At 46.5% G+C, this 18,013-nt stretch overlaps 1 protein-coding gene across 2 annotated transcripts in view; it reads right to left on the minus strand.

Moving 5' to 3' along the window:
* Nucleotides 1–18,013, minus strand: part of LOC110536359 (ATP-binding cassette sub-family A member 2) — a 129,674-nt gene that overhangs the window by 57,194 nt on the left and 54,467 nt on the right. For both annotated transcript variants that reach the window (XM_090189155.1, XM_036936262.2), the window contains exons 2-13: nucleotides 16,301–16,394; nucleotides 9,455–9,566; nucleotides 8,993–9,162; nucleotides 7,601–7,722; nucleotides 7,005–7,118; nucleotides 6,736–6,912; nucleotides 6,193–6,414; nucleotides 4,506–4,879; nucleotides 3,972–4,131; nucleotides 1,369–1,497; nucleotides 1,034–1,201; nucleotides 370–466 (exon numbers count right to left, since the gene is read on the minus strand). In XM_090189155.1, the coding sequence (XP_090045281.1) occupies nucleotides 370–466; nucleotides 1,034–1,201; nucleotides 1,369–1,497; nucleotides 3,972–4,131; nucleotides 4,506–4,879; nucleotides 6,193–6,414; nucleotides 6,736–6,912; nucleotides 7,005–7,118; nucleotides 7,601–7,722; nucleotides 8,993–9,162; nucleotides 9,455–9,566; nucleotides 16,301–16,394 (1,939 nt within the window). The remainder of the gene's footprint in view (nucleotides 1–369; nucleotides 467–1,033; nucleotides 1,202–1,368; nucleotides 1,498–3,971; nucleotides 4,132–4,505; nucleotides 4,880–6,192; nucleotides 6,415–6,735; nucleotides 6,913–7,004; nucleotides 7,119–7,600; nucleotides 7,723–8,992; nucleotides 9,163–9,454; nucleotides 9,567–16,300; nucleotides 16,395–18,013) is intronic.

Below are 18,013 nucleotides of genomic sequence, written 5' to 3' on the forward strand. Positions count from 1 at the left end.
ACATTCTATTACAGTGATATAGCTACAGTATATATTTCACATGACTTCCTCATAATGTCACACCTGGAAGAGAGCGAGGGGGACATTCTATTACAGTGATATAGCTACAGTATATATTTCACATGACTTCCTCATAATATGACATTTATTTTCAGACTGGACGCTATCTGCATGTCACAGCTGCCGCCCTTTCAGTAATACCCATCTGACCCCTGCCCCTGGCCATTATCTATTATCTGTTTTCACTGTTAAGCCAGAGTGCCAAAGACACATTTCCCTTTTGTAAAATGGAATGGACAATTACGTTTTCATAACTTATGATGAAATAGAGTCGTCTCTCCTATTCAGTATTTACTGTACAGTACTCACTGGCAAACACTGAGATGTTATCGTGGTAGGCTTGGTTCAGGGTATAGTTGACGATGCTGTCTTCATCAGGGAAACCCTTGAAGATATCCACACTGACCTGGAACAAGAGAAGTAGAAAAAGACAACAAAAAAACGTTATTAATCTATTGTCATTGCAGTCAAAGGAAAATTAATCTCTTGCCTTGTTCCCAACCCTTCTGAAATACACACACAGGTTGGAGAGGTTGGATCCCAGGTCTGCCACAGTGCCAACTGCCAAGAGCACAGGAACCGTCTATATCTCTAACACTGGTAACACTAGTCCTTGCCCTATGGACTCTGGTTAAAAGTTAGGGTGCCATTTGGGATGTCTCCTGGGACTGAGCATTGAATGGAGCTTTGCGTGCTGTGTGGTACTGATTCTCAATGCTCATATTACTGTACGCCCGCTGTCTGTGGGACTGGATCAATGTACTTAAGTTCTATCGCTCTTCCTTTGTCAGTCTGAATCAGACCACCCATGTTTATGGTACCTCCTGCCTATATACAGGCTGTGTCTGAAATGCCATCCTATTTGCTTATATACTGTACAGATCCCTCTTGGCTCTGACCAAAAGTAGTGAATTGTTTTGGAAATAGGGTGGCATTTGGGACACAACCAACGGCTCATCTCCTGAACACTGACCTTGGACATGAAGTGTGTCCAGCCGCATGCTGCGTTGTCAATGGTGTCCAGCTGCTCCAGCAGGGTGGAGGTGTTGGACAGGGTGTAGTTGCCATCCAGCAGCCCACGCAACAGGTCACTGTCCGTCCCGTTCAGCAGCTCCGGGTGACCACGCAGGTTAGAGGTCAACTAAGAAGAGGAGGACATCAGAAGTTGTGTTTGTGTTTATGTTACAGTATGTGTACATATGGGCTTATCAGGCAAGATAAGGACTGCATAAATGTACTGTGTGGGGGACAATAAATATTTAGTATTATGTGTATGCGTTATCTTATTAAGTTATTACTGTGTGTTACCAGCTGCAGCCAGGCCAGCTGGTGGTGCAGCTTGCCCTCCTCCAGGTAGGTCCTGAGCTGGGCAGAGATGTTGAGCCACACCCTGGCGTAGTGAGTCACGTTCCCCACAAACGCAAATGTCTCATTTGCCTACACAGACAGCAAGCAATAGCACATGTCACCATCAACACAGAAGCTGTGCAAGTCCTAGCTCTGGTCCAAGGAGTTACGTGTGGCTTGCTGGCACTAGGTTTTCTCAGCTAACACCCTGGACCAGAGCTATCCCAGTCCCATCACTGTATCCAGTTACTCTATCCACATCCTTTCAACCGTTGTTACTTTTCTGTTGAGTCCTTTCTGTGGCCACTCTCTCCACTCCCTGCCCCTCTCCCTCCGTCTCTAGTTTTAATAATTTCTCAGCCTCCATCCTCCAGTCCACTTGCTAAGATAAGAAATCAACTGTCTGCCAATAACAAGCCTGTGGTAACTAGTGGGATGTACAGAGAAACAGAATCAATGGCCAGTTGTGCATATGTTGTGGTATAGGAGACCTCCGGGGACTGGGGAGGAGCATGATTAATCTAGCAGCTCATTGACTTCCTACACATCGTGCTCTAAACCAATATACAGAACATGCAGTTGAATGGTTAATGTGTTTAGGCTGGGAAACAAATGACCATGGGGTTTCTAATGAATTCACAACATGTTCTCAATACGCTGAGAGTCTAAAAGTGTCTGATAAATGACTTTGGGGTTCCCACTAAAGACCACGTTCCCTTTTCTTCTTAATATGAGTCTCAATCCCAGGAGGTTGGTGGAACCTAAATTAGGGAGGACGGGCTTGTGGTAATGGCTGGAGCGGAATTAGTGGATTGGTATCAAATACACCAAACACATGATTTCCATCTTGCATACATATGCATTTCATAGTCATTTTCATTTATTCTTTATGAAATTAAAATAGACAATATATAGCTGTATATCCTGCTAATGTTTAACCCAGCAATGCAAAAATGACATCGGAACAACTCTATCGCAGAGGACACAGCATAGGAGGCACCAGTCACTGTATACATACAGTATCAGTCAAAAGTTTGGACACACCTACTAATTTTTACTCATCATTTTATTTGTACTATTTTCTATATTGTGGAATAATAGTGAAGACATCAAAACTATGAAAAAATACACATGGAAACATGTAGTAAACAAAAAAGTATTAAAAGTAGCCACTCTTTGCTTTGATGACAGCTTTGCACACTCTTGGCATTCTCTCAACCAGCTTCATAAGTCACCTGGAATGCATTTCAATGAATAGCTGTGCCTTCTTAAAAGTTAATTTGTGGAATTGTTTTCCTTCTTAATGCGTTTGAGCCAATCGGTTGTGTTGTGACAAGGTATACAGAAGATAGCCCTATTTGGTAAAATACCAAGTCCATATTATAGCAAGAACATCTCAAATAAGCTAAGAGAAACGACAGTCCATTATTACTTTAAGACATGAAGGTCAGTCAATGAGGAACATTTCAAGAACTTCAAGAAGCTTCTTCAAGTGCGTTCGCAAAAACCATCAAGCGCTATGATGAAACTGGCTCTCATGAGGACCGCCACAGGAAAGGAAGACCCAGAGTTACCTCTGCTGCAGAGGAAAAGTTCATTAGAGTTAATAGCCTCAGAAATTGCTGCCCAAATAAATGCTTCACAGAGTTCAAGTAACAGACACATCTCAACATCAACTGTTGAGAGGAGACCACGTGAATCTAGCCTTCATGGTCGAATTGCTGCAAAAACTCCACCACTAAAGGACACCAATAAGAAAAAGAGACTTGCTTGGGCCAAGAAACACAAGCAATGGAGATCTGTCCTTTGGACTCCAAATTTGAGATTTTTGGTTCCAACCACTGTGTCTTTGTGAGACGCAGGGTAGGTGAATTGATGATCTCCGCATGTGGGGTTCCCACCATGAAGCATGGAGGAGGAAGTGTGATGGTGTGTGGATGCTTTGCTGGTGACACTGTCTGATTTATTTAGAATTCAAGGCACACATAACCAGCATGGCTACTACAACATTCTGCAGCAATTTGGTTTGCGCTTAGTGGGACTATCATTTGTTTTTCAACAGGACAATGACCCCACACACTTCCAGGCTGTGTAAGGGCTATTTGACCAAGAAGGAGAGTTATAGAGTGCTGCATCAGATGGCCTGGCATCCACAATCACCTGACCTCAACCCAATTGAGATGGTTTGGGATGAGTTGGACCGCAGAGTGAAGGAAAAGAAGCCAACAAGTGCTCAGTATATGTGGGAACTCCTTCAAGACTGATGGAAAGCATTCCAGGTGAAGCTGGTTGAGAGAATACCAAGAGTGTGCAAAGCTGTCATCAAGGCACAGGGTGGCTACTTTGAAAAAATCTCAAATATTATATATATTCTGATAATTACATGATTCCATGTGTGTTATTTCATAGTTCTGTCTTCACTATTATTCTACAATGTAGGAAATAGTAAAAAATAAAGTAAAACCCTTGAATGAGTAGGTGTGTCCAAACTTTTGACTGGACTGTACATATGCATTATAATGATACAGATGACAGAGTCTGAAAGAACATGATGATGTACTTGCCTTCTGAATGACTTTGTCCACCTGTGAGCCAACGGGAGAGTAGAGGATCTTGGGATTTGTAGTCATCAGATGCACGAGTAAACCCAGATTGCGCTGTTCTTTACTGGTGAAACCCAGAGAGCTCATATTCCCCTGCTTCAAAGCTTCAGGCTCAATGATCCTGGAGATAGACAGAAGACAGAAATCAACAACTTTAGCCTTTACAGCATAGGTATAGAGCACAGGGTTTCCCTACCCTGGTGCCAGCCCAGCTCTAACACACCTCATCAATTCCAAACATTACGTTCGTGTTTAGTTGAACTGGGGTGTTCTTATACGGCTGGAACAAAAGCCTGCATAACCCTGTAGATCTCTAGCCTGGTCCCGGATCTGTTTGTGCTCCAGCCATTCCACTGCTGTCATGACAGTAAGTGACAGGGGATTGGCATAATAGAACAAACAGACTGGCACTCAGGTTGATCTCAACTGGCACTCAGGTTGATCTCAAGTCAAAGAACAACAGCACAGAAATGATCCCATTACGAAGACACACACCTATCGTTCCCACACAGAATAGGCTGCAGCCCTGCCCACAGCTGTACAAAAGCAGAAAACTGTGAATGAGGATTCTCTTTCCCTTTCTCTTTCTCTCGTCCTCCACCCTCCTCCTCTCCTCCCTCCTCCCCAGGGGTCTCAGTGGTGTTGGGCCCCCAAGTAGTGGCGTTGCGGGCCCAGGAGGTGGTGGTGTTGGCAGGGGCCCCAAGGGCCGTATGACCCCCAGCACAGGCCCCCTTAGGGAGCAGGCGAGCCAGGCCTGACAGCAGGTCTACGTCCCTGACGAGCCTCTCCACGTCAGCCAGGTCTTTCAGCAGAGCACCCAGGTGGGACTGGGACAGAGGAGCTGAGAAGTTGACCTTCTCCAGACGCAGCTGGTGTGGAGAGCAAGAAAGGGAGTGGGAGAGAGAGAGCGAGAGAGAGAGAGAGAGAGAGGGAGAGAGAGAGAGAGAGAGAGAGAGAGAGAGAGAGAGAGAGAGAGAGAGAGAGAGAGAGAGTGTGAAAGAAGAGAAGAATCATAGGAAGAGAGGAGAATGAGTGCTGTAGAGTACATAGATATACTGAGGAGTTATGGACTGTCTGCCATTCCACACTCCACAGTGTTTACAGTATTTATTTGTGTTTGATGAGTGAAAAGCACTTCGCCATCAGGGCCAGATTACTGAACGGGCATGCAGAGCAGGTGCCACGGGGCCCCCGACCTTCTCCCAGCCTCATGGCAAAATGTGTAGAATAGCGTTATAATACTGCACATTTTTCTCTCTGCACCATGGCAAAATGTGCCGGAGGTTCCCGGAGGTCCCCGGAGGTCCCCAGAAGGGCACGGAAGTCGGTGCCAAATGCGGTAGTCCGGCCCTGCTCAGCATGGTGATTCCCAGTTCAAGGCAGCCTTTGAGTGTGCACCCTATTCTCTATTCAGTGCACTTCATTTGACCAGGAACCATAGGGCTCAGTTCAAAAGTAGGGCACTGAATAGGGAATAGGGTGCAATTTGGGCCCTAGCCATTGTCTCTCAGTACTGTACCTTGTCAATGAGGCTCTATCTGGTCTCTCAGTACTGTACCTTGTCAACGAGGCTCTATCTGGTCTCTCAGTACTGTACCTTGTCAATGAGGCTCTATCTGGTCTCTCAGTACTGTACCTTGTCAAAGAGGCTCTATCTGGTCTCTCAGTACTGTACCTTGTCAACGAGGCTCTATCTGGTCTCTCAGTACTGTACCTTGTCAACGAGGCTCTATCTGGTCTCTCAGTACTGTACCTTGTCAACGAGGCTCTATCTGGTCTCTCAGTACTGTACCTTGTCAATGAGGCTCTATTTGGTCTCTCAGTACTGTACCTTGTCAAAGAGGCTCTATCTGGTCTCTCAGTACTGTACCTTGTCAACGAGGCTCTATCTGGTCTCTCAGTACTGTACCTTGTCAACGAGGCTCTATCTGGTCTCTCAGTACTGTACCTTGTCAATGAGGCTCTATCTGGTCTCTCAGTACTGTACCTTGTCAAAGAGGCTCTATCTGGTCTCTCAGTACTGTACCTTGTCAATGAGGCTCTATCTGGTCTCTCAGTACTGTACCTTGTCAATGAGGCTCTATCTGGTCTCTCAGTACTGTACCTTGTCAAAGAGGCTCTATCTGGTCTCTCAGTACTGTACCTTGTCAACGAGGCTCTATCTGGTCTCTCAGTACTGTACCTTGTCAACGAGGCTCTGTGTGTCTATCTGTTCTCTCAGCTCCTGGCTCATCTCTCCAAAGCGCTCAGTCCTCTGTCCCTCCCCGCCACCACACACTGTGCTGCGATAGGCCTGGAGCAGGGACTGCTGCTTCTCAGGAACCAATAGGATCTTGCTCAGCTCACCAGTCCCATCCTCCCCACAAGTAAGCATTTCCAACATGGCACCAGTCAGGAGAACATCCTTCGAGGGGGATTTTTTTTAATATTTTTACAATCAACAGCATATACATTTCATCATCATCATCATCATCATCATCATCATCATCATCGTCATCACCATCATCCTCATCAACCTCATCATCATCATCATCATCCTCATCACCTCATTGTCATCATCATCTTCTTCATACTCATCATCATCATCATACAGTATATAGTATAACTTATTTCAATGGTATTCCTGTACAATAAAGGTCAGTGATTCAATATAAAAAAAGACAGGAGGAAGGAGGAAAGAAAAGGAGGATGATTCAGATATAGGAGAATATATCAGGTAGTGTACCTCCATCTCCTTCAGTCCCTGGGGATCGTATCTCTGGCCTGCCTCTCCTTCTGCTAGGCCTAATGCCTGAGACATGAGTTTGAGTAGGCCCTGCCGATGGGCTGCTTTGGTTGGGTCTCGTAAAGCTTTGTGGATCAGTCCTCCGTCCAGACGATGCATGGCTCCCAGAAGCTTCTCCTGAAGGGAGGATAGTACAGGGATTACTGCAGAACTAATACACCCACTCAGATCAATTACATTCAATGTAATATTTCCAATTAGCATCCTACTTCCAGTTGAAGGCTCTTCTCTGCAGGGGTTTGTGCGGTCTCTTTTGCCCCTCCTGAAGCATGACTACTCCCCCCTCCAGCTCTGGGGTACAGGCCAAATATCATGTTGAAGACCTACAGTTCAGCAGGGGGAGAGAGGACACTCAGAGAACAGGATGCACACACACACACACACGCATTCACACACACACACACACACACACACACACACACACACACACACACACACACACACACACACACACACACACACAGGTCTTTGTCAAATCTGAAATTTTGACGATCGGGTGTTCTAGTTTAGATGTCAAAAATGTGTTATCTAAATTGAAATATAACCAAGAGGAAAGATTCAGGTTTGGCAGGCTATACTGACATTGTTTGTTACTTAATTGTTCATCAGTCATGTGAAAACATTGGAATTTAAATGCGCAACAAAAAAAACATCATTACTCTATAATAAAACACTCCCCAGGGGGTTGATGGGGACTGGGGAGGTACAGTGTGTGTGTGTGTGTGTGTGTGTGTGTGTGTGTGTGTGTGTGTGAATATGTGTGTATCTGCTTGTGTGCGTGCATGCGTGTGACAGGAGCACAGACCTCTTTGAGGTTGACAGGAGTGGAGAGCAGAAGGCTGGCCGTGTTATTGGGGAGAGACAGATTCCTGACCAGAAACTGCCGGAACACAGACTGGTTCTTCAGCATACTGGCCACGGTGAACCCTGCAGGGGTAGAATCATTCAGCACAACCACAGAGAATATACTGAACTGCTTCTCCAGTAGAGATGACACAGCACTCTATCAAAAACAGTGTATAACTCATTCAATAACTTGCAGCTGCTGGGTATAAAAATAAACTCATTCAATAAAGATAAGATACCCACAACACACTGATGAATGTTCCCCTTGTTTAAATGTGCAACGTTTCACCCAGAAGTTCGCTAGCTAGCTAGGTCACGTTGTAGGCTAACTCAACTGAGCTGCTAGCTAGCTAACCTTACACACTGTTTAGCCAAGCGAAATAAATATCATCAGCTAGATCATTTCCTTTTAGCTATCTATCTTGATGTAATCATTGTAAATTAAAAAGACAGTCACCAAATGCATTTGTAACAGCCATGAAGAGGGGACTAACAGTAAAAGGAGAAGGTAGGCTACTGAACAGGGCCGGTCATTTGATGGGAGGACAATATCAAAATATTTTGCAGTTCCAGTACCTAGAAGGGAAAACTTTGAGGACAGAGAGATAATAGCAAACATAATATTCAGTCCTGTATAATTTAAATATAATGAAGCCTGTTTCTTTGATGTGTTCTGTCCTCAAATATGGAAAGCTTTGAAAGCCTGTTTGCAGATGAAGAGAGAGGTGCCAATGAATGTCCTAAGACTGAGACTAAGGGTGTATATATATATACATATATATATATCCTATGTATATCCTATATGCCATGGATTATACTGTATGTGTACCTATATTATTAACAAATGTTGTATACAAAATTAAAGTTAAACGTCACACAAATTGTATAAACCTTTTCCAACTGGAGCTGGTCAACCCTGCTAGAGGTCTGTTGGGTGTGCAGGGTTCTGTTTCAGCCCAGTAATAACACACCTGATAATCAAGTGTGCTATTTCTGGGCTGGAATAGAAGTCTGCTATCTGAGTAGATCAGGGATCAGTGGAGCAAGGTTGACCACTGCTGGTATGATGAGCCTGTCCTGCACACTACCATTCCCTTAGACAAACTGGCCTTGTCCCATTCCTTAATAAAAATGTTGGGGTTACTATCATTTGTTTTAGATGATTTTTCAAACAAGCATTGCCGTCTGTGTCGGCCAACACCTACGTATACCATTAGTCTCCGTTCCTCCTCAAGTCACCAGCCTCCACTGACGTTGAACCATTATATGTTGTATTGAAAAAAATCCACCTTCACATCTATTAAGGTTCAAAATGTTATGACTCCAGTCTGACACAAACTGACACACATACCTTGGCTGGTGTTGAAGCCGTTGTCCAGCGAGGAGGGCCCTGTGGGCGTGGTGAGTCTCTCCAGGTGTTGTTGCAGGGACTCCAGCTCCTGGCCCATTCCTGGCCTGTCTGCTGTGAGCAGGTGGTTCTGTAACACCACATCACTGATCCGCTCCAACAACTGGGTCACACTGGGGGAGGGGGGAGAAGGGGGAGAGGGAGGGGCAGTAGGGGGGAGAGAGAGAGTCGAGCGAGTGAAAGGAAGGGACAAAGCGAGAGAGGGAGAAGACAGGTGAGAGGGACAAAAGAGAGAGAGAGAGGTATAGGGTATAGTTCAAAGACACAATGGCAGCCCTCTCCCATTAGGAGGTCCCACACATCAACAGAGAGATTCAATTGCCAGACAGACAGACAGACAGACAGAGTGTGTGAGAGAGAGGGGGAGAGGAAGGACAGCTAGGACTGACTGACTATGTGACTCACGTGGAGTTCTTGTACTGCAGGAAGCCAAATTCGTCCCTCTGGCCGTCGGGACACAGAGACTGCATGATGGGGATGATGCCTGCTGAGGTGAGGGGTGCTGCGCTGTAGAAGGCTGGACAGACAGGACGGACACCAGGGAGGGACAGGAAAAGGGACAAAGGGTAGGTAGGGAGATCAGAGATAGAGAGGGGTAGAGAGAGATAGAGAGGGATGACATTGATAGAGAGGGAGGGGAGAGAAAGCAAGGTATAGATATATGGGTCAAAGGGATAGTATTCACAGGAAAATTGCGGAAGAGAGGAGAGGGAAGAGAGGAAATAGAAGAGAGGAGAGAGAAGAGAGGAGAGGGAAGAGAGGAGAGAGAAGAGAGGAGAGGGAAGAGAGGAGAGAGAAGAGAGGAGAGGGAAGAGAGGAGAGAGAAGAGAGGAGAGAGAAGAGAGGAGCGAGAAGAGAAGAGAGAGAAGAGAGGAGAGGGAAGAGAGGAGAGGGAAGAGAGGAGAGAGAAGAGAGGAGAGAGAGGAGAGGGAAGAGAGGAGAGAGAAGAGAAGAGAGGGTAGAGAGGAGAGAGAAGAGAGGAGAGAGAAGAGAGGAGAGAGAAGAGAGGAGAGGGAAGAGAGGAGAGAGAAGAGAGGAGAGAGAAGAGAGGAGAGGGAAGAGAGGAGAGAGAAGAGAGGAGAGGGAAGAGAGGATAAAGAAGAGAGGAGAGAGAAGAGAGGAGAGGGAAGAGAGGATAGAGAAGAGAGGAGAGGGGAGAGAGGAGAGAGAAGAGAGGAGAGAGAAGAGAGGAGAGAGAAGAGAGGAGAGGGAAGATAGGAGAGGGAAGACAGGAGAGGGAAGAGAGGAGAGAGAAGAGAGGAGAGGGAAGAGAGGAGAGAGAAGAGAGGAGAGAGAGGAGAGGGAAGAGAGGAGAGGGAAGAGAGGAGAGGGAAGAGAGGAGAGAGAAGAGAGGAGAGAGAAGAGAGGAGAGAGAAGAGAGGAGAGGGAAGAGAGGAGAGAGAAGAGAGGAGAGAGAAGAGAGGAGAGGGAAGAGAGGAGAGAGAAGAGAGGAGAGGGAAGAGAGGATAAAGAAGAGAGGAGAGAGAAGAGAGGAGAGGGAAGAGAGGATAGAGAAGAGAGGAGAGGGGAGAGAGGAGAGAGAAGAGAGGAGAGAGAAGAGAGGAGAGAGAAGAGAGGAGAGGGAAGATAGGAGAGGGAAGACAGGAGAGGGAAGAGAGGAGAGAGAAGAGAGGAGAGGGAAGAGAGGAGAGAGAAGAGAGGAGAGAGAGGAGAGGGAAGAGAGGAGAGGGAAGAGAGGAGAGGGAAGAGAGGAGAGAGAAGAGAGGAGAGAGAAGAGAGGAGAGAGAAGAGAGGAGAGGGAAGAGAGGAGAGGGAAGAGAGGAGAGAGAAGAGAGGAGAGGAAAGAGAGGAGATAGAAGAGAGGAGAGAGAAGAGAGGAGAGAGAAGAGAGGAGAGGGAATAGAGGAGAGGGAAGAGAGGAGAGAGAAGAGAGGAGAGGAAAGAGAGGAGATAGAAGAGAGGAGAGGGAAGAGAGGAGAGGAGAAAGAAGAGAGGAGAGAGAAGAGAGGAGAGGGAAGAGAGGAGAGGGAAGAGAGGAGAGAGAAGAGAGGAGAGGGAAGAGAGGAGAGGAGAAAGAAGAGAGGAGAGAGAAGAGAGGAGAGGGAAGAGAGGAGAGAGAAGAGAGGAGAGGGAAGAGAGGGAAGAGAGGAGAGAGAAGAGAGGAGAGGGAAGAGAGGAGAGAGAAGAGAGGAGAGAGAAGAGAGGAGAGGGAAGAGAGGAGGGAAGAGAGGAGAGAGAAGAGAGGAGAGGGAAGAGAGGAGAGAGAAGAGAGGAGAGAGAAGAGCGGAGAGAGAAGAGAGGAGAGGGGAGAGAGGAGAGAGAAGAGAGAAGAGAGGAGAGAGAAGAGAGAAGAGAGGAGAGAGAAGAGAGGGAAGAGAGGAGAGAGAAGAGAGGAGAGAGAAGAGAGGAGAGAGAAGAGAGGATAGAGAAGAGAGGAGAGGGAAGAGAGGAGAGGGAAGAGAGAAGAGAGGAGAGGGAAGAGAGGAGAGGGAAGAGAGGAGAGAGAAGAGAGGAGAGAGAAGAGAGGAGAGGGAAGAGAGGAGAGAGAAGAGAGGAGAGAGAAGAGAGGAGAGAGAAGAGAGGAGAGAGAAGAGAGGAGAGGGAAGAGATGAGAGAGAAGAGAGGAGAGGGAAGAGAGGAGAGGGAAGAGAGGGAAGAGAGGAGAGAGAAGAGAGGAGAGGGAAGAGAGGAGAGAGAAGAGAGGAGAGAGAAGAGAGGAGAGGGAAGAGAGGAGGGAAGAGAGGAGAGAGTAGAGAGGAGAGGGAAGAGAGGAGAGAGAAGAGAGGAGAGAGAAGAGCGGAGAGAGAAGAGAGGAGAGGGGAGAGAGGAGAGAGAAGAGAGAAGAGAGGAGAGAGGAGAGAAGAGAGGAGAGAGAAGAGAGGAGAGGGAAGAGAGGAGAGAGAAGAGAGGAGAGGGAAGAGAGGAGAGGGAAGAGAGGAGAGAGAAGAGAGGAGAGAGAAGAGAGGAGAGGGAAGAGAGGAGAGGGAAAAGAGGAGAGAGAAGAGAGGAGAGAGAAGAGAGGAGAGAGAAGAGAGGAGAGAGAAGAGAGGAGAGAGAAGAGAGGAGAGGGAAGTGGATTGAAGGATTGGTAAGGAAGAGGTTCGTTGGAGGGTTTCAATGTAGTCCAAAGACCAAAAAGGAGAAAAGAGAGAGGAGGTTAGAGAGAAAGCAAAACCCCGGTCACCGATAACACACAGTCAGAAGCAGAGAGAAGCGGTACCCAGATGTCAGGCTGAGACATAGAGTGCTGTCATCTTTATGTCTGCTCTTGTTTGTCATCCACTCATAAACGGTGACTGCTGCTGGACACGCTTTAATCAACACTGGAATAAGAACTAGGTCCATGCTAATAGTGTACTATGGAATGGCCCATGTTTCCATGACTACCGTAAAGAGTTTTTCTCACTCTTTTGTCTTTCAGCAGCAGTAGATCCATCCACCCACTGGGCGAGGTGCCTGGCAACAACAACACTCTCTATTCTACTTAATTATCCGTCCATCTCTCACTCCCTCATATTACATGAATTCATCCCTTTGGATAGAACAAGAATTCTAGCTTAACAAATAGGCCTCTTTGAGAATGTCGGAGAGGTATAAAAATGAGTTACTCCCTGTGATTATAAAAATCGATCCATTTCACCAACGTTGCTTTATCCTAAGACTAAATCGCTGCCACTTACTCTGGTGCTATTACTGTCTTATTGAATAACCTATAACAGTTAAAAACACCCACTGCTGAGTCAATTCCAGACAAAGTGAGCACTTCTCATAAATGGTCTAGGATGATGTTGCCCCTAGAGGCATTGATCTAAGGTCAATTTTGGGGTTTCCCACCTCTGATGGTTATGGTTAGGTTTGGAGAAGGTAGACTGATCCTGGATCTGTGCCTAACGGCAACTTGTATTTAGAGCTGCTGAGTAATATCTTTAGTGACTGACTCTCTAGTGAAGGTAGTCTGTTTAACAGAACAGTACCTGCATCCTACATGGCTCATATTCTCTACAATCACCATAGGAGAACCCTTTGAAGAACCCTTGTTGGTTCCAGGTAGAACGCGTTTGGTTCCAAGTAGAACAATTTTGGGTTCCTATAGAACTCTTTCCACAGAGGGGTTTACATGGAACCCAAAATGATTCTACCAGGAACCAAAAAGGATTCTTCTGGAAACAGCCGAGAACTCTTTCCACAGAGAGTTTTACATGGAACCCAAAATAATTCTAGCAGGAACCAAAAAGGATTCTCCTGGAGACAGCCGAAGAACTCTTTTGGAACCCTTTGTTCTATGAGTGTATATATTGTGTATATATTGTGTATATATTGTGTATATATTGCACTATTTTTTACCAGGGCCCATAGTGCACTAAATAGGGAATACATATAGGTTGCCATTTAGGATAGTCATCCCCTCCCTGGTCAGACCTGACATCTGGATCAGTCAACCAGCAGAAAATATCAGGGTACCAGTCAGTCAGAGCTAGCCTGGGTACCAGTCCGTCAGAGCTAGCCTGGGTGCCAGTCTGTCAGAGCTAGCCTGGGTACCAGTCTGTCAGGGCTAGCCTGGGTGTCAGTCAGTTAGATCTAGCTTGGGTACCAGTCTGTTAGAGCTAGCCTGGGTACCAGTCTGTCAGAGCTAGCCTGGGTACCAGTCTCTCAGAGCTAGCCTGGGTACCAGTCTGTCAGGGCTAGCCTGGGTGTCAGTCAGTTAGAGCTAGCCTGGGTACCCGTCTGTCTGTGCCATCATGCCACTCCTTAGACATGATAGGACACAGATCTGGGCCCAGGCTGAATAAAAGCTAGCTCCAGACAGATGTATGGTATAGCTATGTTATGTATACAGTATTGACAGTAGCATGTATTGTCACCAGTAACTGGTTATCACAGAAACACAGACACGTAGAAACATAGACAAACACACACAGAGACAACGTTCATCTTCAAAATTCTCACAAATCGCTTTAAAGGAATATTTTCACACAGACTTTGTTTGTCACTGCGACCGTGTGAGAGCCGTCACAGATCACATTTCATATTTGCTCCCTGCACATGTGAGCCGGTGCATGTGCATCCCTTGTGTGTTGTGTATATGTGGTGCGGTGCCAGTGTGTGCCTTACAGCGCTAACCTGGGCACAAAGCTTTTTAGCATTAGTCAGATGTGTGAAATAGGATCTGTTGGCCAGAGACAACATTGTAGACAGATCCCTTCCCAGTCACTGAGCCTATGTCACAAATGACAACCTTTTCCCCTATGTAATGCACTGCCCTGGTCAAAAGTAGTGCCCTATAAAGGGAATAGGGTGCCATTTTGTACGCCTGAGACTCAGCACGGTGCTGACAACACAGAGACACGGACATCAGGAGGGGAGCCGCACACACACACACACACACACAAACACACACCTGCACACATAGCTCGCGAGCACACACATACACACACACTTGTCCCACATCCCAGACAGGATTATAACAGGAGACCAAAGTCAGAGTCAAGGTAATCATAACTTAGAGATAATCATGAAGCCACAATGATAAAGACTTTGACACTTACAGACTGATTCAGCATGCAGTGAACATGCATCATGAAGATACGAGAGAGAAGGGAGAGAGAGAGAACAGAGAGAGAGAAAGAAGAGAGAGAGAGAGGGATAGAGGGGAGAGAGAGAGAGAGAGAGATAGAGGGGAGAGAGAGAGAGAGAGAGAGAGAGAGAGAGAGAGAGAGAGAGAGAGAGAGAGAGAAGAGAGTGTGTGAGAGAGAGAGAGAGAGAGAGAGGGGGGACATCATCATCAGAGAGAGAGAGAGAGAGAGAGAGAGAGAGAGAGAGAGAGAAGAGAGAGAGAGAGAGAGACAAGAGAGAGAAGAGAGTGAGAGAGAGAGAGAGAGGGGGGACATCATCATCAGAGAGAGAGAGAGAGAGAGAGAGCAGAGGGTCATAGAGTAAAAGAGAAGAAAAAAAACAGGTAAATAAAACAGGTGTGGATGTCTGTGGACAATGACAGTACATGACTAAACATGACAGTACATGACTAAACATGACAGTACATGACAGTACATGACAGTACATGACAGTACATGACTAAACAGTATGAATGACAACACTAGACACCAGTGTTTTATGCAACCAGACTTTCATTCAATGGCAGATTAGTAAAGCTCCATTTGAGCCTTGTACAACTGAACAGAAATACTGTAGGTGGAAATTCTATACAGCGTTACATCTGTCACAACAACACATAGAGGCTGGGTCCCAAATGACACCCTATAGCCTTTACAGAGGGCTACTAAAAGTAGTGTACTGTGTAGGAAATAGGGTGCCATTTGAGAAGCAAACATTCTATATTAAGATCAAGATGCATCCTCTACATCTGCAGGCTACAGCAGCATTCCCTTCCTTCTGGACTGTCACTGAAAGTCTGGTTAGATTGATGTGTTGTGTTCAAACTGGTGGTGGTGGACTCCCCTTCAATAGTGAGCTGTAGCAACGGGGGATTCCCACACAACCACAACACTGTGCCTAACTAACCACCAACCACCGTCACTCCTCACCCCCTGGCTCCCGTTCTCCTCTCATTTTTTTCTGCATTAGCCTGGTCCCAGATCTGTCTCTCTTTCTGTAACCTGGTCCCAGATCTGTTCTCTCTTTCTGTAACCTGGTCCCAGATCTGTTCTCTCTTTCTGTAACCTGGTCCCAGATCTGTCTCTCTTTCTGTAACCTGGTCCCAGATCTGTTCTCTCTTTCTGTAACCTGGTCCCAGATCTGTCTCACTTTCTGTAACCTGGTCCCAGATCTGTTCTCTCTTTCTGTAACCTGGTCCCAGATCTGTCTCTCTTTCTGTAACCTGGTCCCAGATCTGTTCTCTCTTTCTGTAACCTGGTCCCAGATCTGTTCTCTCTTTCTGTAACCTGGTCCCAGATCTGTCTCTCTTTCTGTAGCCTGGTCCCAGATCTGTCTCTCTTTCTGTAACCTGGTCCCAGATCTGTTCTCTCTTTCTGTAACCTGGTCCCAGATCTGTTCTCTCTTTCTGTTGCCTGGTCCCAGATCTGTTCTCTCTCTCTGTAGCCTGGACCCAGATCTGTTCTCTCTTTCTGTTGCCTGGACCCAGATCTGTTCTCTCTTTCTGTAACCTGGTCCCAGATCTGTTTGTGCTTTGTCCAACTCCATTGCTGTACTTGTCAAGCGAAACAATGTTTGGCATGATGGCACAAACAGACTGGCACTGCCGTCTGCATCCCTTCTACTACTCTTTCATTTGTACACCTTTTTGTGAAGCTCCCTTCTTTCAGTCGGTCCTACCTTCCTTGACAGGGATGGCAGGTTTCTTCTGGCGCAGGCCCAGCAGGATGAAGAAAAGGACCAGGGGGATGAAGATCTCAAAGGCCAACACCCACTGTAGGGAGGAGAGGGAGGGAGGGAGAGAGAGAGAGAGGGAGAGAGGGGAAGGGAGGTTGAGAGGGAGAGAGAGGGAGGGAGGGCGAGAGGGAGAGAAGGAGGGAGGGAGAGAGGGAGGGAGGGGGAGGGAGGTAGATTGAGAGAGAGAGAAGGAGGGAGGGTGAGTTAGAGAGAGGGAGGGAGGGAGAAAGGGGGAGGGGAGGCGAGAGAGAGAGTGAGAGACACAGCAAGAGAGTTAAACCGCTGAACAGATAAACCAGTGTAGGCCGTAGTGTGTTTATTACAGTAAAGAACTACAAGGTTAAATCCAGTTAGATACTGCTTTTGCTTTCCACGCTGAACAACTCCTTGTGGATTGTAATTGACTTGGTGATGGATCAACACAGTGAATGGATTGAGTTGACTTAGCCCATTAAATCAGAGACTTGGTGTGAAGGGTGTCCATTTGCTAATCATGCACTATTGGCTTTATACTGCCAGTGCTTTCTAAAGTGGTCTGTTACAGATATGATATGCTTATGAAGAAGAAGAGGGTGCCACACACACTCACACACTCAAATCAGGGCAGCTGTGGTTATTGGTCTATGTCATGTTCAGTTTCACACGCTCTGAGAGAAGACAGACATCCAGTAGTGAAAGCACAGCAGAAAGGAAGATTGATTCACAGACAACTGCAGAGACATAGAACCACCAGCCACAAACAGCAGCTAATGACCTCTTCAGTTCTGATCAATACTGGAAAAGGAAATGTTGATAGTTTATTCCTCCATTAGGAAGGATTTCATAACTACCACATTCCCCCTTTTTTCTTCTCTGTACTTTCATTTATTCAGCGCCGCACACGCCCCTCGCTGTCATAGTGAATAAGAATTTGGACTTAATTGACTTGCCTCGTCAGATAAAGGTTAAATACACAAATTAAAAACAAATCTGGGGACTATTTCTTCCTTCCTAGCCTCACTACGAGAGACACTATCACTCTCTAAACATTCAATTACATGCCTTGAGCCTGATAAACAGCAAGTTCATAGTTCACATCAAGAATGTGGAGGAACGGTAGCTATGTTTTATGAGAGAGAGAGAGAGAGAGAGATGGGAGGGGGGTGTAGAGAGAAAGACAAAGAGAGACCCTCTGCTACAGTCTTCTCTGCTGGGCCCATATAGGCCAAGCCTCATTCTCTGGGAGTGGCAATCACTGATCACCTGAAGGGACATGGGCTGTGCCCCAATAGGTCCTGGTCAAAAGTGGTGCATTACGTAGGGAATACAGTGCCATTTGGGACACAGCCCAGTTCTCCCCATCTACCCTGGTCACCTGGTCTAACCCGCTGTCCAACTAGAGCTGTCGTGTCCTGATTTAAACCTCAGCCATTCTTCAGCTGAAGTGTGGCCTGCATCGTTGGGCACATTGAAGTATGATGCATATAATGCATTGTGTTAAACATAATCACAAAATGTCATTAAACGTGTGGTATGGAGATGAGAGGGTACACAAACTAAGACACCAGCGAGAGTATGCAAACTGAGACACCAGCGAGAGTACGCAAACTGAGACACCAGCGAGAGTGTGCAAACTGAGACACCAGCGAGAGTACGCAAACTGAGACTTCTCTCTCC

Source organism: Oncorhynchus mykiss, chromosome 11, assembly GCF_057628025.1.
Source record: "Oncorhynchus mykiss isolate SJ-2025 chromosome 11, ASM5762802v1, whole genome shotgun sequence".
Taxonomy (NCBI): domain Eukaryota; kingdom Metazoa; phylum Chordata; class Actinopteri; order Salmoniformes; family Salmonidae; genus Oncorhynchus; species Oncorhynchus mykiss.